The sequence below is a fragment of the Oryzias latipes genome, chromosome 18 (genome assembly GCF_053564925.1).
Source record: "Oryzias latipes strain Hd-rR chromosome 18, Olatipes_Hd-rR_3.1".
NCBI classification, from domain to species: Eukaryota; Metazoa; Chordata; class Actinopteri; order Beloniformes; family Adrianichthyidae; genus Oryzias; species Oryzias latipes.
The window spans coordinates 28,365,455-28,388,043 of record NC_136254.1 but is presented as its reverse complement, the minus strand read 5'-3'; the positions used below and the strand labels follow the sequence as shown (position 1 = coordinate 28,388,043).

General features: G+C 40.2%; 1 protein-coding gene across 1 annotated transcript; it reads right to left on the bottom strand.

Annotated features, from left to right (window-relative positions):
- Positions 1-261: 261 nt before the first annotated feature.
- On the bottom strand, positions 262-15,151 carry LOC144987175 (secretory phospholipase A2 receptor-like). The gene is made up of 8 exons (XM_078936255.1): positions 14,979-15,151; positions 12,265-12,435; positions 8,219-8,437; positions 7,600-7,699; positions 6,414-6,646; positions 6,032-6,286; positions 4,581-4,751; positions 262-602 (listed from the first exon to the last, which is right to left on the bottom strand). The coding sequence occupies exons 1-8, from the start codon at positions 15,010-15,012 to the stop codon at positions 352-354; spliced, it is 1,434 nt and encodes a 477-aa protein (XP_078792381.1). The 5' UTR covers positions 15,013-15,151; the 3' UTR covers positions 262-351.
- Positions 15,152-22,589: the final 7,438 nt, after the last annotated feature.

Genomic DNA, 22,589 nt, shown 5'->3' with positions numbered 1-22,589 from the left:
AAGGGAACACCGGCTGGATTTTGTGCAGCAGAATTAAAGATCAATAACAGTTTCTAGGGTCAACAGTTCTATGTTGCCAAAAATACTTCACATAAACAGGCAACAAGTTCAATATAAGCTCAGCAGACACTTGTAATTACTAAATGATATTCGGATCAATTAGTAGATTTCAAAGAAATGTTTTACTTCATTGTAACATTCTGACAGATAATTATAAACATTTTGAAGCAAAGTTATTAATCTTCAGCTTAAAGTACAACAAATGGAGCTGAAACTCAAACGTCTTGAAATGGGAGAAATATAAGCTGCTCAAATGAACAACAATATGTCTAGAAGAATGCACATTTGAAGTCAATAAAATCTGAAAGGTAACTCACCTCGATAGCAAACGAAACGCAGTTCCCAAAAGCAATCATCGTCATCCCATAAACCGTTAACGGAACTATCAAAACGGACACAAAACTGTTGTCCATTCAGATTGTTGGGCTCGCCAGGGTACCAGTTCCTAAATGTTGACTCTCCAACACCATAAAAACTGCTGTCACTCAAAGACCACCTCCAACTGTTCGCCAAGTCATCGTGAAGACCAATCCAGGCTTTCCCTAAAAAAAAACCCAGTTAATTTAGTCATTGAAATAATTGAAAAATGTAGATTAAGCAAAAGCAAAGGTCAGTACCAAATGAGAGGACCTACAATAACTCCATTTGCCTTTTTCCCCTATGTTAAATAATATCAGTATAATTTATCCATTTTTAGTGTTTAAATAATAAAAAAAATGTAATTCTCTTCATTTTACAAAATGCTCATTTTGTCTCCAGTGATTTCAAGAGTGCCTTATAAGTGACAGCTCTGATATTTTAGGGCAGCAAACATTTTTGTATTTGTTCTTCCCTCTGGTTAAAATGGTCACATGTGATTTTTTTAATGCTGATATAATAATGTAAAAGACTGAAGCAAAATTTAAACAAGTTGCTTTGAAAGAGAAAAAAAAAGAGTAAAAAGAGTTAAAAATACAACAATCAACTTTTTAAGAGCATGTGACGGAAATGTTACTTTAAGGCCAGGCTATGGCGTTTCATGGCTGCCATATATTGAACGAGCGTAAAGACAACTGAGTGGACGCATTCAATAACTGAGTGAGGAACCTTACAACCACGCAGGCACAATTCTAACAGAGCGACCTTCATTTTACCTTCATTCTGCGCGCTCGCTGGGTTTGAGTGTTAAGGGGGTGTGTTTGTCACTTAGGGGCGAACCTTTCTGGTTGATCTGATTGGCCGAAATTTGCACTTCAAATCTGGCGTGGCAGCGGGCGGGAATTTCCTTTTTCAGGGCATGCAGCTCTCTGCCTTTTATTGTATTTTCTATATACAGTGGTTTATGTTATATTTTGTAGGAAAGTCCATCTTTATTTTAACTTGTTGCATATATTTTTTTCAAATTTTAGTAGATCTGAATCACAACTAAAGTTATCAATGTTTCTAAAGATACTGAAGCTACTGTCGTTCATCAGAATTCAAAATATTGAAGCCATGGTTTGCAAGCGAGGACGCTGGAAAACAAACTCTGACAAGACAAGAAGACGCAGCAGCAGCTGAGTTTCCACGGAAACAAGGCGAGGTCGCTTTCGTTGGAAAATCGACTTGAGCGCAGCAATTTCCAGCAGATTACATGAAAAGCTGTCCATCTTCCACTCCTTTTTCTGGGAGGCAGCGATGGGCGAGTTACGCCACACTTTTGGACTGTAGAACTTAAGCTTAGGCTGACGCATCTGCTTTCACTGTTCTTCGAGCGTTGGAGCCACATTGCAACAAGACAGACTCTGACAGTAGAGAAAGGGAAGCTGGCATGTTTGATAGAAATTCAGACCAGCTGTTCATTTCAGATACAAAAGATGAGGACTTTGATGGATTTTTGGATTCTGGTTGATGACTGAAAAAACAAATCACAACCAACTCAGTTTTGCGCTCGCTGCCTTTTCGCTGCCGCTATGTTTTAATGTTAAATGCAGAAAAAAACACCCATTACTTGAAACTGCGCCATTTAATCCAAGGCTTTTGTATTGTTAGGAGAGAGGTGTGTTGTTGGAAATAATATGGCTATACAAATAATATGTAATAATATATTGCTATAATAATATATATAAAAAAGAAACGGCGGATGTAACGTTTGTAAGGTTTGCACACTCAGTTCCTGAATACACCCGCTCAGTTGTCTTTACGCTCGTTCAATTTATGGCAGCCATGAAACGCCATATGAGGAATCCACTGGAGCGGCGACAAAACCAGGAAGGATTGCAAAGCAAAATATGAAATTTTTGTACATTTTGATAACAGATATGGAAAAATGTGTGATTTCTAAAAAAAATACTATAAAAAAATGGTCTACAGAGTTTTACCAGGTGGCATTTCTGTATTCAGAAAGGCTGCAGAAACGCTAATTGCTAACAAGGAAGCACAAATACAGTGGGACAAAAAAAGGTCAGCCACTAATTGTGCAAGTTATTCCACTTAAAAAGATCAGAGATGCCTGTAGTTTTTTATCATAGGTAAACCTTGACTATGAAAGACAAACTGTAAAATCCACATGTTTGATTTTAAAGAATTTATTTGCAATTATAGTGGAAAATAAGTTTTGGTCACCTCTAAACAAGCAAGATTTCTGTCCTCCACTCTTTACCTGTATTAATGGCACCTGTTTCAAACAGTTATCTATATAAAAGACACCTGTCCAAAACTTCAATTAGTCACACTCTAAACTCCACTAAGACCAAAGAGCTGTCTGAGGACACCAGAAACCAAATTGTTGACTGTGTAAAGGAATGAATGAATGGGGCCATGTATTGTCAGATTCTGAGTGAAAATCTCCTTCAATCATGACAATGAAGATGAAACGTGGCTGGGTCTTTCTGTCGTGACAGCAGCCGCCCCGGCAGCAGCTGCTCGTCATTGCTGCTTCCTTTCACCTGCTAACCTCTGTATAAATCACTGCCTCGCCCGTCACCTTTAGCATTTCAGCCCAACTACCAGCCTCATTACCTGCCTGTGTTTCATGATTCCTGATATCAAGTCAACTGTCTTTTGACTGATCTGTATTTATGCTTTAGGAATTAAAGCTCACAATGTGCCCACCCGCCACTGCTCACGCTCTGTGTTGTCCTCCACAAAGTCCTAACTCAAGGCTCCTCCAAAGACCCTGCAGACCCAAGCAGCAACTTCTAACAGACTTACTCATTCAAGTCCAATTCTTCCTCCTGATCTCCTCCGGTCACCTCCAACGCCCTCTAGTGTCATCTCTCCAAATTACAAACTCTAGTTCTTGCGATCCTGGCTCTGTCGCTTTATGATTGGTCCCCAAAATCCTGCCCTGAAACTTTCAGCATGACAACAATCCCAAACACACTCCCCGGGTAACAAAGGAGTGGCTTCGTAATAAGCACTTCAAGGTCCTGGAGTGGCCTACCTAGTCTCCCATAGAAAATCTTTGGAGGGAGTTGATAGTCCAGCGACATCACTGCTCTAGAGGAGATCTGAATAGAGGAACGGGCCAAAATTCCAGGAATAGTTTGAGAAAACCTTGTGAAGACTTAAAGAAAATGTTTGACTGCTGTCATTGCCAACAAAGGGTATATAACAAATTATTGAGTTTAACCTATTATTGACTAAATACTTACTTTCCACTAAAATGTACAAATACATCCTTTAAAAATCAGACAATGTGCTTTTCTGGATTATTTTTTCTGATTTTGTTTGTCACAGATGAGATATACCTGTTTTTCAGTGGGGACAACCTGAACAATTGGTGGCTGACTAAATACTGTTTTGCCCCACTGTATGTCTCGATTGAACCACAACAGGAGTAGTACAATCCTAGACTAGTATAATCAGGCTGACTTTTGAAAAATGTATTTATGCATGTGGATATTATTAGAAAATATGTTAGGGTTAATGGCCGACGAAGTGTGCGGTTATTACTTTTTAACGCACACCGTGGAAGCCTGAACCGTCCGACGCGAAGCGGATTTTTTCGATTTGGATCGCTTTTCTCTCAAATAGCGGACTATATGTTACGTGATGCTGCACGATGCCCCGCATCACGTAACATATAGTCCGCCGCTGCAGTCAAGATTCGGCGATATATATATGCTGATTGTCCCGAGGGGTTGAATAAAGCATCAGTTCAGAGAGAAAGTTCTCCTCTTACCGCTTGTCTTTGTCCAGATGATGAAGCAAAAGGGTGTTTTAAAGAAGATGGCGCAGTGATACAAAACATTTAAGCTAGCTGACTGAACTTCTTTTTTCACCCTGCGCTTATCAGTTTTTAATGCATACCCAGCAGCCAATCAGAAATGAGTATTCAACTGGACAATGGTAAAAGGAAATATAACATTTGAGCTCATCTAGGGTCATCTCACGTTCCCTGTTAGTTGTCATGGTAGTCATACCAGCTGTACTTCTTGGTGTAGTCAAAGCTGAGATATACTCCACCACAGGGGCTTTTGGGAGTGTTTGTACACACTAAAAACTCAGTAGTCAAAAATAATCCAACTTGGTTTATCTGCCCAACTTGAAATACTCACCTGTATAACTTGATAATGCAACAATAGCTGCATCAACATCAGCTGTATTCTCTATGGTGGCCAGGTCAGTGTAGTTCTGTCTGCAGACACTCTGAGCATTTGTCCAGTTTAAAGGAGTGTTCACAAAGTAGAACTGACGAGTATGTGGAAAGGAAACACTGAGCAGTGCTCCTGAAAAAAGCAAACAAAAAATATTTCAATTTTTTTCTAATTTCTTCCTGCTGGGTGATATTGCAGCACGGACTGAAAATGCCAGAGGCAGTTGAGGTGCACAGTCCTGACATTAGCTCTTTATCTCAGGTCCTGTCAACATCGGGCATGTATGAGGAAGTTTCTTGAATGTCAAAAATGGGATGGGTTGGATTTTCTGGTTTTTCTGCATAGTCACAAATCACCACTTTAAAATGTGACTTTCAGAACTTTAATGATTAACTTAAAAGACATCTATCTATCTATCTATCTATCTATCTATCTATCTATCTATCTATCTATCTATCTATCTATCTATCTATCTATCTATCTATCTATCTATCTATCTATCTATCCATCTATCCATCCATCCATCCATCCATAAAACCTAAAAAGACAGGCACACCTGTACTCAATCTACCAGTTGCTGTTTTCTCAGGCAACTGGTAAATTAAGTAAAAATTGTGAAATACTGTATGTCCTTTTAAAAATGATAGGATAGAGCTGGAAAAGACAGCAGCAAGTGATTTGTCATTATTTGGAGAGTGTACAATACTGTAAACCAAAAATCCTAAATCCAAATGTCCTTATAGGTGAATACAGGTCATCTGCAGGTAAATAAAAAGGGCAAACCCCTACGGGGAACATGGCTGGCCTGCATGAAACAACAAGGTGGTAGACCATTTGATGATCCCATAGATGGAAAATATTTGTTCAAACATTTTCTATGAGCATTCTGTGAGTAACACTTATATAATACACAAGGGTGAGTAAGGGTGAGAAGATTAGATTAGACATTAAAATTAGACTATAAAAGCTTATTTTATTCTATGTCTATGTTTCACCTGCACAGCCTGCATGCGCAGTATTCGCGCTGGGTCAGTAAGGGGTCAGTATTCGCCCCTTATTGATGACTAGAATGTGGTGTAAGGACATCGAACAATGGCATCACTCAAATGTTACCAAATGCATTATAATGGTACGTTCCATTTTCCTTTCATCTCTTGAGCTGGTCATAGCAGCATGGTGCATAACAGCCTGACTATGGATTCAAACTATCATCACTGCCAGATATAAGAAGGCACCCTATCAGTAGTAGTAATTTGTTTTGATTTTTCTGCTTTATCAGTTTCTGGCCATGTGCTGGAATCAACAACACAACTTCTCACACCTTTGTCTCAAATAAGTGGCTGCTCTAACATTCAATAACATTCAAATTGAATTCCTTTAGGAAAAATAATCACAAATCAAGATCATTTTACCAGTTGTTACGGTCAGTTGTACTCCGGTGCTTCTGGTGTTTCCATAAACAGAGTAAAGATTGAATGTGTATGTTGTTCCAGCACTGAGAGATGAGACTGTGAAAGTTACTGGTCCATCACCATCAGGGGCTGCAATCATCCTCTCTGTACCATTAAACTGGAGCACATAGCTGGCATTGATGATCTTACTCCACTGCAGAGTGACAATAGTCTCTGTTCTTCTCAATAAAGTAAAATTGTTCACATTCAGAGGAACTGAGAATGAAACACAAAAAACAGAATATTTAATTTTATTAGGCATCAATAACATCATGTCTCCTTTTTTAAACTGACAACAGTAATATTCCTACTTTTAATCAGTGCATTAGTTAATCATACATACCTGCTTTGTAACAAAGAAATGGAAATTGAGAATTGCATTCATTATTTGACCATTGTCCCGGCTTCTCTACAGTAACACACTGATCTCCAAAAGAGCCTTGTTGACTGACTATGTTGTACTGAAACACAGATTGGCTCCCGTCAGACCACACTTTCTGGCGATAAAGGCCAATCCAGACCGTACGACCTCCTACTAGAGCTTTAATGATGTTATTTTCTGCATCATTCTGTATGCTGTAAAAAGAAAAAATGTTTACATTACAACAAAAAAAGGAAAAAGTTTAAATAATTTTTCATATTGTTGTGCAATGTTTCTTTTGTAGTATCTTCTAAGCAACCTCCCATTATTAGGACAAAAAACTTAAAAATCATCTCTATAAATGTTCAACTCCTTTCTAGTTTTTGGTTGTAGCCTTTAGAGTTCATCACAACAGGTTATCCTCCATCCAACCCTATCTTTTGCATCACTGAGCATCTTTCACTGCATCGATTAATTTACTCTTGTGTTTTTCTTTACGGCTTCTGCCTGGCAGATTTTCTATACTTGGACAAATTACTGTAACTATGCTGTAATACTGCAGTAGGATTTATTTGATATTAGTTTTAATGCAATAAAAAACATTGCTTTGCACATCAAATTGTAAATTTTGATACTAATTACTTAGCAAATTTAAATTTCAACGTAAGTCACCTCTTAAAAATAGAATTTTAACAACAATTAAACAGATTTTTGCTTTGTGTTGCTTAATCTTTTATTGCTTTATGATGACTGATTAATGAAACTGAGTTAAATTGAGCTTCAGAATCAAATTTAAATATGATATTGCATAAACGGGTTAGGAGTTAGGACAACTCAAAGAATGTCAAGACTGGAGCTAAAGTACCAGTATTAAAGGGTTCATCTTGGGACACCGAAATATATCTGAACTATTTCCTGATTATAGATGAAAGCTTTCTTGTTAGAAAACTAGGAAATTGGAGGCCACAAGGTACAGTTTAGGCCTTACAAAAATGAGAAATAGCTTCAAGAGTCAGAAACTGCAACAGAGAAACGGTGTACAGATAGAAGCCAAGAAAAGCTGTCAGTTCATCTTAAATTTACATCAACTAATGTGTTTTATTCCTTTAGAGAAGAAGTTTGTTTGCAAAGCAGATCCAAGGTGAAGTAAAGATTAGTGCCACTGTACCTTGCTAAATCCAAATAATTCTGCCTGCAGTGTTTCTGTGCTTCTGTCCAGTTCAATGGGGCGTTAATGAGAATGTAACTGGGTGTGCCAGCAATCGTACCTGCAAATACATAAAAGAACAACACAAATTTAAAAAAAGAATCATCCTTTTGTTTTAAAATTTTTGTAAATGAAGACTTTTATCAGTTCGTACGATAATCGCTTTGTCTCCTCAATGCTTAATAAATCAGAGGTGTTTTTTGCAGAAAGAGGAACACCGGCTGGATTTTGGTGCAGCAGAATTCAAGATCAATAACAGTTTCTAGTGTCAACAGTTCTATGTTGCCAAGAATACTTCACACTAACAGGCAACAAGTTCAATATAAGCTCAGCAGACACTTGAAATGACTAAATGATATTCGGATCAATTAGTAGATTTCAAAGAAATGTTTTACTTCATTGTAACATTCTGACAGATAAATATAAAAGTTCTGAATCAAAGTTGTTCAGCTTCAAGTACAACAAATGAAGCTGAAACTCAAACATCTTGAAATGGGAGAATGATAAACTGCTCAAATGAAAAAGAACATGTCTAGAAGAATGCACAATTTAAGTCAATAAAATCTGAAAGGTAACTCACCATTATAGCAAACAAAAGGCAGTGCCTCAGAGCAAAACTGGTCATCCCATAAACCGTTACCATAAAAGCGGCCACACAACTGTTGTCCGTTGTAATTGTTGGGCTCGCCAGAGGACCATTTCCGAAATGTTGACTCTCCAACACCATAAAAGCTGCTGTCACTCAAAGACCACCTCCAACTGTTTACCATGTCATCGCGAAGACCAATCCAGGCTTTCCCTTTAAAAAAAAGGAATTCATTCAGTCAGTGAAATAATGTAAAAATTAGATAAAGCTGATCCAAAAGCAAAGATCAGTACCAAATGTGAGGACCTACAAAAATTCCATTTGCTTTTTTTCCCCCTATGTTAAATCACATTGGTATAATTTAAGTATTTTAAGTATTTAAAAAGCTTTAAAAATACTGTAATTCTCTGGATTTTACAAAATGCTCATTTTGTTTCCAGTGATTTCAAGAATGCCTTATAAGTGACAGCTCTGATATTTTAGGGCAGCATTTGTTTTTCCCTCTGGTTAAAATGGTCACATGTGATTTTTTTAATGCTGATATAATAATATAAAAGACTGAAGCAAAATTCAAACAAGTTGCTTTGAAAGAGAAAAAAAGAGTTAAAAATACAACAATCAAGTTTGTAAGAGCACGTGGCTGAAATGTTACTTTAAGGCCAGGCTATGGCGTTTCATGGCTGCCATATATTGAACGAGCGTAAAGACAACTGAGCAGGTGTATTCAAGAACTGAGTGAGGAACCTTACAACCGTGCAGGCACAATTCTAACAGAGCGACCTTGCTTTTTACCTTCATTCTGCGCGCTTGCTGGGTTTGAGTGTTAATGGGGTGTGTTTGTCACTTGGGGGCGAACCTTTCTGGTTGATCTGATTGGCCGAAATTTGCACTTCAAATCTGGCGAGGCAGCGTGCGGGACTTTCATTTTTCAGAGCATGCAGCTCTCTGCCTTTTATCATATTTTCTATATACCGTGGTTTACTTTATATTTTGTAGGAAAGTCCATCTTTATTTTAACTTGTTGCATATATTTTTTTTTAAATTTTAGTAGATCTAAATCACAACTAAAGTTATCAATGTTTCTAAAGATACTGAAGCTACTGTCGTTCATCAGAATTCAAAATATTGAAGCCATGGTTTGCAAGCGAGGACGCTGGAAAACAAACTCTGACAAGACAAGAAGACGCAGCAGCAGCTGAGTTTCCACGGAAACAAGGCGAGGTCGCTTTCGTTGGAAAATCGACTTGAGCGCAGCAATTTCCAGCAGATTACATGAAAAGCTGTCCATCTTCCACTCCTTTTTCTGGGAGGCAGCGATGGGCGAGTTACGCCACACTTTTGGACTGTAGAACTTAAGCTTAGGCTGACGCATCTGCTTTCACTGTTCTTCGAGCGTTGGAGCCACATTGCAACAAGACAGACTCTGACAGTAGAGAAAGGGAAGCTGGCATGTTTGATAGTAATTCAGACCAGCTGTTCATTTCAGATACAAAAGATGAGGACTTTGATGGATTTTTGGATTCTGGTTGATGACTGAAAAAACAAATCACAACCAACTCAGTTTTGCGCTCGCTGCCTTTTCGCTGCCGGTATGTTTTAATGTTAAATGCAGAAAAAAACACCCATTACTGAAACTGCGCCGTTTAATCCAAGGCTTTTGTATTGTTAGGAGAGAGGTGTGTTGTTGGAAATAATATGGCTATACAAATAATATGTAATATAATATGGTTATAAAAATATATATAGAAAAGAAACGGCGGATGTAATGTGGATTAAAACCAAGGACCCAAGACTAAGGTAAGAAAGTGCAGCGGGTTTTTTTGTGCTGCAAGTTTTTCTCATGTGAAAATCACTGCATTTGTTAACGTTTTAATACACATTACAGCCACCGTCTCTTTTCTATTAAAGCCTCTAAAAGAAAGTCCTGCCCTGCTGCCTCGCCAGATTTGACATGCAGATTTCAGCAAATCAGATCAACCAGTAAGGTTTCTGCCGCCAAGTGTCAAAAACGCCCCCTTAACAATGCGTGCAAACCCAGGCAAGTGCGGAAAGGGGACGTGAGCGCGCAGGATCATCGCTCAGTTAGGATTACAGGCTTGCAGTTTTAAAATGCGGGGTCGTTCAGTTAGAATTGCGCCTGCGCAGTTGTAAGGTTTGCACACTCAGTTCCTGAATACACCCGCTCAGTTGTCTTTACGCTCGTTCAATTTATGGCAGTCATGAGCGGCTAGAAAGGAGCGGCAACAAAACCAGGAAGGATTGCAAAGCAAAATATGACATTTTTGTACATTTTTATAACAGATATGGGAAAATGTGTGATTTCCAAAAAAATACTCTAAAACTATTTTTTTGCCAATTGTGCAAGTTATCCAACTTAAAAAGCTGATAGAGGCCTTTAACCTTTCATCATAGGTAAACCTCAACTATGAAAAACAAAATGTAAAAAAAATCCAGAAAACCGTGTTTGATTTTAAAGAATTTATTTGCAATTATAGTGGAAAATAAGTTTTGGTCACCTCTAAACAAGCAAGATTTCTGTTCTCCACTCTTTACCTGTATTAATGGCACCTGTTTTAAACAGTTATCTATATAAAAGACACCTGTCCACAACTTTAAACAGTCACACTCCAAACTCCACTAAGACCAAAGAGCTGTCTGAGGACACCAGAAACCAAATTTTTGACCGTGTAATGAATGAATGGGGCCATGTATTGTCAGATCCTGAGTGAAAATCACCTTCCATCAGGACAATGAAGATGAAATGTGGCTGGGTCTTTCTTTCGTGACAGCAGCCGCCCCGGCAGCGGCTGCTCGTCATTGCTGCTTCTTTTCACCTGCTTACCTCTGTATAAATCACTGCCTCGCCACTTCACTCGCCGCCGGAACGTTTAGCTTTTCAGCCCAAATACCAGCCTCATTATCTGCCTGTGTTTCATGATTCCTGATATCAAGTCAACTGTCTTTTGACTGATCTGTATTTATGCTTTAGGAATTAAAGCTCACAATGTGCCCACCCGCCACTGCTCACGCTCTGTGTTGTCCTCCACAAAGTCCTAACTCAAGGCTCCTCCAAAGACCCTGCAGACCCAAGCAGCAACTTCTAACAGACTTCCTCATTCAAGTCCAATTCTTCCTCCTGATCTCCTCCGGTCACCTCCAACGCCCTCTAGTGTCATCTCTCCAAATTACAAACTCTAGTTCTTGCGATCCTGGGTCTGTGGCTTTATGATTGGTCCCCAAAATCCTGCCCTGAAACTTTCAGCATGACAACAATCCCAAACACACTCCCCGGGTAACAAAGGAGTGGCTTCGTAATAAGAACTTCAAGATCCTGGAGTGGCCTACCTAGTCTCCAGATCTTAACCCCATAGAAAATCTTTGGAGGGAGTTGAAAGTCCAGCGACATCACTGCTCTAGAGGAGATCTGCATAGAGGATTGGGCCAAAATTCCAGGAATAGTTTGTGAAAACCTTGTGAAGACTTACAGAAAGTGTTTGACAGTTGTCATTGCCAACAAAGGCTATATAACAAATTATTGAGTTTAACCTATTATTGACCAAATATTTACTTTCCACCAAAATTTACAAATACATTCTTTAAAAATCAGACAATGTGTTTTATGGATTATTGTTTCTCATTTTGTTTGTCACAGATGAGATATACCTGTTTTTCAGTTTCAGTGGGGACAACCTGAACAATTGGTGGCTGACTAAATACTGTTTTGCCCCACTGTATGTCTCGATTGAACCACGACAGGAGTAGTACAATCCTAGACTAGTATAATCAGGCTGACTTTTGAAAAATGCATTTATGCATGTGGATATTATTAGAAAATAATGAAATATAAAATTTGAGCTCATCTAGGGTCATCTCACGTTCCCTGTCAGTTGTCATGGTAGTCATACCAGCTGTACTTCTTGGTGTAGCCCAACCTGAGATATACTCCTTCACAGGGGCTTTTGGGAGTGTTTGTACACACTAAAAACTCAGTGGTTAAAAATAATCCAACTTGGTTTATCTGCCCAACATGAATTACTCACCTGTATAACTTGATAATGCAACATTAGCTGCATCAACATCAGTTGTATTCTCTATGGTGGCCAGGTCAGTGTATCTCTGTCTGCAGACACTCTGAGCATTTGTCCAGTTTAAAGGAGTGTTCACAAAGTAGAACTGACGAGTCTGTGCAAAGGAAACACTGAGCAGTGCTCCTGAAAAAAGCAAACAAGAAATATTTTAATTGTTTTTTCTAATTTCTTCCTGCTGGGTGATATTGCACAACGGACTGAAAATGCCAGAGGCAGTGGAGGTGCATAGTCCTGACATTAGCTCTTTATCTCAGGTCCTGTCAACATCGGGCATGTATGAGGAAGTTTCTTGAATGTCAAAAATGGGATGGGTTGGATTTTCTGGTTTTTCTGCATAGTCACAAATCAACACTTTAAAATGTGACTTTCAGAACTTTAATGATTAATGACTTATCTATCCATCTATCCATCCATCCATCCATCCATCCATCCATCCATCCATCCATCCATCCATCCATCCATCCATCCATCCATCCATCCATCCATCCATCCATCCATCCATCCATCCATCCATCCATCCATCCATCTATCTATCTATCTATCTATCTATCTATCTATCTATCTATCTATCTATCTATCTATCTATCCATCCATCCATCCATCCATCCATCCATCCATCCATCCATCCATCCATCCATCCATCCATCCATCCATCCATCCATCCATCCATCCATCCATCCATCCATCCATCCATAAAACCTAAAAAGACAGGCACACCTATACTCAATCTACCAGTTGCTGTTTTCTCAGGCAACTGGTAAATTAAGTAAAAATTGTGAAATACTGTATGTCCTTTTAAAAATGATAGGATAGAGCTGGAAAAGACAGCAGCAAGTGATTTGTCATTATTTGGAGAGTGTACAATGCTGTACACCAAAAATCCTAAATCCAAATGTCCTTAAAGCTGAATACAGGTCATCTGCAGGTAAATAAAAAGGGCAAACCTGTACGGGGAACATGGGTGGCCTGCATGAAACAGGAAGGTGGTAGACCATTTGATGATCCCATAGATGGAAAATGTTTGTTCAAACTTTTTCTATGAGCATTCTGTGAGTAACACTTATATAATACACAAAGGTGAGTAAGGGTGAAGTAGGTGAGAAGATTAGATTAGACAATAAAATTAGACAATAAAAGCTTATTTTATTCTATGTCTATGTTTCACCTGCACAGCCTGCATGCGCAGTATTTGCGCTGAGTCAGTAAGGGGTCAGTAGTCGCCCCTTACTGATGACTAGAATGTGGTGTAAGGACATCGAACAATGGCATCACTTATATGTCATTAGTGGAAGCATCACAATACAGTTACCAAATGCATTACAATGGTATGTTCCATTTTCCTTTCATCTCTTGAGCTGGTCATCCAATCCCCTAGATAGAATGTAAGGCACACCTGCACTTCCCTTAAGGTGTTGCTGTTCCTCTCCACAACCTCTTCAGGGCTCCAAAACACAGTAGCACCCATACGGGTCAACATTCCATACAGGTGCATGCGACTAAGGCCTTTAAATACCTACTCCAATGAAAATCGTGTTTGTGGTGTTTTTAACATGTTCTTATACCATTTTTCTCATAATGGAGGACTTGTACAAAATAATTTAAGATTATAACTGCGTTTATAAATATTTCTTTATTCAAACCGTGTTGGATCAGATGAAAACCCACAGTTTGAGAAAGCTGAGGTTTGTGACGAAGCAGTTGTCATGGTTGGGCCAAAGTATCTCTTTCCCGCTCCAATTTTTAGAGTTTTGGCTAAAAACTGCATAATCATAAATTAAATTCCACTAGAAACTATTTTACAATAAGCCAACTAATATATAGTTCGAGCGGAACTTAAATGAATGCTAACAGGACATTTATTCACTTTACAGTGATCCCTTGCAATAACGTGGTTTACTTTTCACGGTTTCGCTACTTCACGGATTTGCATCGTACATTGTGTTCTGCATTCTGATTGGCTAAAAAGTCACTCCGCTTCTTCCCTACCTGTGCGTCAATAACGTTGCAGTTTAATATGTACACGTACGTAAATCATCTTGCAATTTTTCTTTAAAACCCATAGACAAAAGAGCGACAACAACTGCCTATCACTATGTTTTTCTCCTGAACAAACACAGCTGCACCGCGGGCTTCAAAAGAGGAAAACACTGCAGAGTGGAGTCAGGATGCAGCGGCTCAGTCTGAAGAGCAGTGAAATACACCTGAGTCACTATTTGTCCCACTGTACTTTGTATTTTTTTCATAATCATTTTATATTTTATCCCGTTTAATCCAATTACCCTCGAGTCGCGGTGGGTGGGGCTAATCTCCGCAATTTGAAGCCTTCTGTTCACATTGATGATTAAAATTATTATTTGACAGTCCAGTACAGAAGTTATTTGTTGAAAAAACATTTCTAAAGTACTTTGATTTGTGAAACAAATGTTTGAGCCTGTAAAATGGTTTGTTATTTCTTTTCAATGTATAATAGAGTATTTTATTGTATAAAAATTGTAAAAAAAAATACAGGTTTCTACTTCACGGATTTTGCCTATGACAGGTCCTTTTTGGAACGTAACCCCCACGAAAAACAAGGGTTTTCTGTATTTAAAAAGTGTATGCAAATGCACGTACTTAAAGAAAATGTTTAAAAAGAAATCCTGGATAATCATATAAAAAGTACTGACCTGCAAAAATAAGGATGATCACCCGATGATCCATGAGTTAAACCTTTAAAAGAAAGTCGTTAATTTTCCTTTCTTACATTAGTTTATACTGCATGACAATTTTCCATTAACACATCATATCAAGTTCTTTATCGAGTTCTTTTGAATTTGTGTTCCTGCTTGCTAGTCCTCGTTTGTTTTTGTCTTTTCTCCTCCAATATATTAGAAAAACTCCTCCTCTTCCAGCAGTCCAGGAATGCAGTAGTACTGGAACACTTTACCCTGGTAAACAGCCTCTTTCAAAGATTCCAATTCCAAAAATGGAAATAATAAATAAGGCATTAGATTCATTAGTTGCTTTTCAGAAGTAACTTTTGATTTATTAATCTGGGTTGTGGTTTAGGGGCAGTTGCCCATTACTTGTAACTAATGATTAAAAATGAATGAGATTATCTAATTTTACCAACAAACAGGAAATAAAATATTTCAGCTTTTAGAACTTAATATTCTGTGCTCATGCTCAACAGGTTAACAGATTAAAGATTAATCCAGATTGCAGCAATCATTCTTAACACTTCTGTGTCTTCTTGTTTGTATAATTAATTGTCATCATAGTGTTTACACTATTGCAAGTTTACAGTGATGGCTATGTAGCCACAAGAGGGCTCAAGTCTTGGTCTCCCTGTGCCGGGGCTCTACAAATCTATCCTACCCGTGAAATTTTCCTACCCGTACTCCACTGCGCTTGTGCAGACTGAAATCGTCATAATTTTCAGTTTAATTTTAGATCGCCCATAAATCTGTGCTACATCTTTAATCTTGTGGTTACTACATACTGGGGTTTGTTCCGTTTTTGTGCCTTTGTCAGTCATTATTGAAAATCGTCCACTAATCGTTGACAGCCCTAAAATCCGTACTTTGCACTATGCTCATGGTGTTCAGTCGAAAGATGTCGCAGATCTTTTCTACAGGTGAGAAAAGGTCATGAGGTAGGATAGGTGAAATACAGGGTTGTGTCAGGAAGGACATCTCGCGTAAAAATCTCGAATCTGCCAAACCAAATGGGAAAAGCTCATCAGTAAAAAAAGATTCAATGTGGTGACCCATGAAGGAATATGTCAAAAGGTTAACAACATTCATGAGCAAACGTGTATCTCAGCGTATTCCTTTTGTTTTCCACTAAAAACCACGACCACTGGTCAACAGCCTACCACACCGAGCCTCTTTCAGCAGCTAGATACAGAAGAAGACTTTCATGGATTTTTGAATGCTGATTGATGACTGAAAAAATAAATCACAACCAACTCAGTTTTGCCCCTGCTGCCTTTTTAAAAACACACACTAGCATGCATGTTTTACAAGTTTTAACGTGCCCGCACCTTAAAACCCAGTGAACCATTTGTATGTGTCAAAAACAGAAAAAAAAAACCATAACTGAAACTTGAGACCATGGTCCCACTGTCAACTTGAAATGCTGCTATTGCCCTAAATTCTTAATAGAAATTTAAAGAAGCTGTTCTTGGTTTAGTTCTTTGTCTTCTCTTTTTCTTTCATTACTTTATATCTTTTCTTTGAACAAAATTGATTATCCATGCAGCTACAACAACAGAACAATATGTGGTTATTCTTTTCTGAATTCCTGCTAGACATCACATCCAAAAGCTAATTTTTGTACAAAACATTTGATCTAATTTTCCACTAACTACAAGAGATTCAGACATCAAATATCGAAAGCAACCAACAGATTTTACGAATGTCAGATACAAATTTCCAATACAAATTGAACATTTTCGAAACGTGATGTAAATTAAGAATAAAATATTGAAGGCTAAAATATAATAAAAAATTGAAACCATAAAAGCAGTGTTCCCTTGCGTACCACCTCCACGCACCACAGCTGTTCCATCACTACCCACATCTATGCAGCACCGCCGCCCCACCGCCCACCTTTTATCAAGGCTTGTCTAAGCTGCATCTGGTAATTATGCTAACAATGCAGGTTAAGCTAATGTTGCTAAAAATGCTAGCATTGCCATCAGCAACATCAATTCTCTTAGAAAAACACAATTCTTAAAATGCTAATTACCCTAACTATGCTAGCTATGCTAATGTAGCTAACAGTGTTAGCATTGCAATTAGCATCATCAACTCTCTCAGAAAAACATATTACTTAAAATGCTAATCATGGTGACTTCACTAGCTATGCTAATGTGGCTAAAAGTGCTAGCATAGCGATCAGCATTATCAACTGACTCAGAAAAACACATTGCTCCATTGCTGAGCGCAATATGTTATAAGTTGATAAAAAACACAAACACTTTTTTCAAAATAGCGGCTTTTCTGTTGATTTTATCTCCATAGCAACAATTTTATATTTTGGTCACCTCGGGATGAGGAATCGATCGACATCAGTTTAAGACGAAAGGGAAAAAGTCAACTTTTTGTTGTCCTTAGCAACAGTGGTTTTTTACTGACCACGCCCACATTCCTTATATGTCCATATCCAGTGTTTTTCTTTATGTTCAGTTCCAGCCTTGGATGCATGCATTCAAATTTCACAGTATTCCATTGAAAACGTAAGAGTTATAACAGTGCGCCATTTTGCTAGCCCGCCATGCGTACGCCATTCAAAATCTACAACTTCTAATTCCAACATTTTGTCCACAGCACCTTGCTATAGATATCTGAGAAGTTACGAGACAGTCGCAAAAAATCACTAGGATGATTTTTCGTTTGTATGTGGCGCTAAAGGGGCTTTTTTTTAAATGCAAGTTGACGGCCTTTTCCAAAGGTCAACAGCACTAAAGTGGTGTTTTTAGACTGGAGCTGGCAGCAAGTGTGTGCAATTGCATGACAATCGCTCAAACAAAAGTGTTGTTTTCCCATATCATGGAAAACACAATAATCTGCAATTCTCAGAGGTCACCACAAAATGGCCGCCAAGCCGTAGGTCGTGTGGCCATCCCATAATGATTTAAAAAATTCTTTGGGATATCCCCAACACTTGTGTTTTGGTTTCGTAACTGCACTCTGAAGTAAAAATGTTTTCGGCCCCATACGCGATTTTCGGTCCATTTATTATTTTGACGAGATCGCTCGCCGGCGGGGGTCACATTCTCGCTGAAAGGCGCCGAAATCGTTCCAACTGCGAAAATAATATGCTTCTTGCAGTCAGTGACTGCTGCTGCGGGCCATAATAAACTAAATTCTGAATTACTGGGGGGATGTTGTTAAGATATTCCAGGCTAACACAAAAGATGTTCAAATACGATTAAAACGAATAAAGTTTGGTCTTGATTACAAAAGGGGTTTATTCAGACATACCTCTGGTTTGTAAATGGTAAATGGCGTATACTTATATAGCGCTTTGGAACTACCTTCTTAAAAAGGCCCAAAGCGCTTTTCAGTCACAGTCCCATTCACCCATTCACACACACATTCACACACTGATGGCGGCTCCGCTCCCGAGCACTGGCGCCAACCTCCCACCAGAGGAAAGGTGGGGTTCAGTGTCTTGCCCAAGGACACTTCGACACATGGGCGTGCAAGGCGGGAATCGAACCTGCAATATTATGATCATGGGTCGACCCGCCCTACCGCTGCACCATGGCCACCCAGAAAATTGTCAGAAAATTCATAACCCCTGTTGTTAAGGTAAAATATGTCCAACACAAGAGGCCTTCAGCTCTCATCTGTTTGCCCAGCTGTTGGGCAGATGTCACCCGGCCAAACAAGGTCTGCGTCAGGTGCTGAGGGACCAGAGCACCCTGATGGAAAGTGGGCTACTGGAACAAGACGGAAATGGACTAGATGTGAGAACAAGGTTCTGTTAGAATGCTACTACTCAAGTAATCCCACCCAGAAGGGTTACATGCAGAGAATGTGGAATAAATGGATGCTTCGAAACCCACAATCAAGGCTAACTGCCAAACAACTGGTAGCCCAGTGCTCTAACATCCACAAACGGCAACTCCTATCACAACTTGAGATCGAAGCGATACAATACAATGCCACGGGAGAGCCAGAACAACAGGTCAGAGAGGAGGTTATACCACACTCCCACCCTGAGATTGGGTACACAGCCCCAACAACCACATTTCCGCTGAGCGAGGCAGCAACTGACCTGAAAGACAAGATCATGTCTACAATGAACACAAGGCAACCCCGACACCAGCTACAACGGTTAAGTGATGTACCGCCTGAAAGTCTACTGGAAACTTTGAATGAAGCATTGAGGACAATTCCTACCACAACAATCACTGCAACCAATGAACTGGTTTACACTTCAGCAGCAGTGATCCTTGAGATACTTGGCTATAAGAGGAACCATGGAAGAAAACAGTACCCACCATGGAAGCAACGGTTAGAGGACAAAATCAAGGCAACTCGGAAGGATGTGAGTAAGCTGACAGAGGCTCAAAGAGGTACAATGAGAAAGCAAGTACCTAAGAGATACTGCCAGATGCCCATACCTGAAGCACTGGAAACTGCCAAACAAAGGTTCCTAGCCTTGAGCAGCCGCCTAAAGAGGTACACAAGAGACGATGAAGCCCGACAAATAAACAGGCTCTTCGCAACTCAACCTGCAAAAGTGTACGCTCAGTGGCAGGGTCAAAACAGCCGAGCAGACCCACCAAGGCTAGAAACTGAACAGTACTGGAAAAGTATATGGGAAAGAAAGACAGCACATAACAGCAATGCCCAGTGGCTGGTCTCTCTGAGAAAAGAACATAGCAACCTCCCTGAACAGAATCCAGTAACCATCACAGTGGCAGACATCCAAGAAAGAGTCTCAGGTATGAAGAACTGGACAGCACCGGGCCCTGACATGATACATGCCTACTGGCTAAAGAAGCTTATCGCACTCCACGAGCGCCTGGCAGCACAAATGAACCAGCTGCTAAGAGATGGGACTCACCCTGAATGGCTTACGGAAGGGCAATCAATCCTAATCCAGAAGGATCCCTCAAAGGGTGCAGTCCCATCCAACTACCGGCCAATAACCTGTCTCTCCACAACATGGAAGCTCATGTCAGGCATCATTGCAACCAAGATAAATAGGCACATGGATCAATTCATGAGTAACACACAGAAGGGCATTGGTAGAGACTCCAGAGGAGCCAAACACCAACTCCTGGTCGACAGAACAGTCGCTCAAGACTGCAAGTCACGACACACCAACCTGTGCACAGCCTGGATTGATTACAATAAGGCCTATGAATCAATGCCACACACATGGATCACTGAATGCTTGGAGCTGTAGAACATCAACAGAACTCTAAGAGCCTTCATTGGAAACTCAATGAAGCTGTGGAAAACCACCCTTGAAGCCAATGGGAAGCCACTTGCACAAGTGTCCATCAAATGTGGGATATACCAAGGTGATGTTCTGTCCCCACTGCTGTTCTGCATAGGTCTAAACCCCATCAGCCAAATAATCAACAAGACTGGCTATGGATACCGACTCAGAAATGGGGCCAACATCAGTCACCTACTCTACATGGATGACATCAAGCTATATGCTAAGAGCGAGCGTGACATTGACTCCCTGATCCTCACCACCAGGATTTACAGTACTGACATTGGGATTTCATTCGGGCTCGAGAAATCCAGCCGGATGGTGACAAAGAGAGGCAAGGTAATCCACACAGGAGGGGTCTCACTCCCAGAAGGAACAATAGCAGACATCGAGGACAGTTACAAGTACCTTGGAATTCCGCAGGCAAATGGCAACCTGGAGCAGGCAACAAGGAAAGCTGCAACAGCTAAATACCTCCAACGAGTAAGGCAATCCTGAGAAGCCAGCTCAATGGCAAAAATAAGACCCGGGCAATAAACAGCTACGCACTGCCAGTTATCAGATACCCTGCAGGAATAATAAGATGGCCATAGGAAGAGATACAGACCACGGATGTTAAAACACGAAAGCTCCTCACCATGCATGGAGGGTTCCATCCCAAATCCAGCACCCTGAGACTGTATGCTAACCGCAAGGAAGGAGGCCGAGGACTAGTGAGCGTAGAAGCCACTATCCAGGATGAAACGTCCAAGATGCATGAGTACATCAAGCTCAAGGCCCCAACTGACAGTGTGCTCAGTGAATGTCTCAGGCAATGGAGAGCAGAGGATACAGTGCTGGAGGACAGATCCTCATGGGAGGACAAACCCCTGCATGGGATGTACCACCGGACCATAACTGAAGTGGCTGATATCAAGAAGTCCTACCAATGGCTAGAAAGGGCTGGCCTACAGGACAGCACTGAAGCGCTCCTCCTGGCAGCTCAGGAACAAGCCCTGAGCACCAGAGCCATAGAGGCTCAGATCTACCACACCAGTCAAGACCCAAGGTGTAGATCTACCACACCAGACAAGACCCAAGGTGTAGGCTGTGCAAAGAGGCGCCTGAAACAATCCAGCACATAACTGCAGGGTGTAAGATGCTGGCAGGGAAAGTATACATGGAGCGCCACAATCAAGTGGCTGGAATAATATACAGGAACATGTGTGCAGAATATGGACTGGAAACCCCAAGGTCAAAATGGGAAACACCTCCGAAGGTGGTAGAGAATGAGAGGGCAAAGATCCTGTGGGACTTCCAGATCCAGACTGATAGGATGGTAATGGCGAACCAACCAGTCATTGTAGTGGTGGATAAAGAACAGAGGAAAGCCGTTGTGGTGGATGTTGCAGTGCCAAGCGATGGGAACATCAGGAAGAAGGAACATGAGAAACTGGAGAAATACCAGGGACTCAGAGAAGAACTGGAGAAAGCATGGAAAGTGAAGGTGACAGTGGTGCCTGCGGTAATTGGAGCACTCGGGGCAGTAACCCCCAAGCTGGAGGAGTGGCCACAACAGATACCTGGAAAGACCTCAGACCTCTCAGTCCAGAAAAGCGCAGTGCTAGGAACAGCTAAGATACTGCAGGACCCTAAAGCTCCCAGGACTCTGGTAGAGAACCCGAGCTTGGAGGAGAAACCACCCGCGGAGGGTGAGAGTGGCGTTTTTTTTTATATATATATATTTTTTAAAATATATATATCTATATATATAGTAAACCCTTGTTTTTCGCGGGGGTTACGTTCCAAAAAGAACCCGTGATAGGCAAAATCCGTGAAGTACGAGCATTTATTTCACAAATAAAAGTACTTTGGAAACGTTTTTTCAACAAAGAACTTCTGTACTGTACTGTCAAATAATAATTTTAATCATCAATGTGAACAGAAGGCTTCAAATCGCGGAGATTAGCCCCACCCACCGCGACCCGAGTAATTGAATTAAACGGGAGAAAATGTAAAATGATTATGAAAAAAATACAGTGTACAGTGAGTACAGTGGGACAAATAGTGACTCAGGTGTATTTCACTGCTCTTCATACTGAGCCGCTGCATCCTGACTCCACTCTGCAGTGTTATCCTCTTTTGAAGCCCACGGTGCAGCTGTGTTTTTTCAGGAGAAAAACATAGTGATAGGCAGTTGTTGTCGCTCATTTTTCTTCTTTGCAAAAACATCCTTATACACCGACATGCCACCATCAAGAGAATTTGCACGTACATAATGTAAATTTGGCAAGCTGATTTACGGACGTGCACTTATTAAACTGCAACGTTATTGACGCACAGGCAGAGAAGAA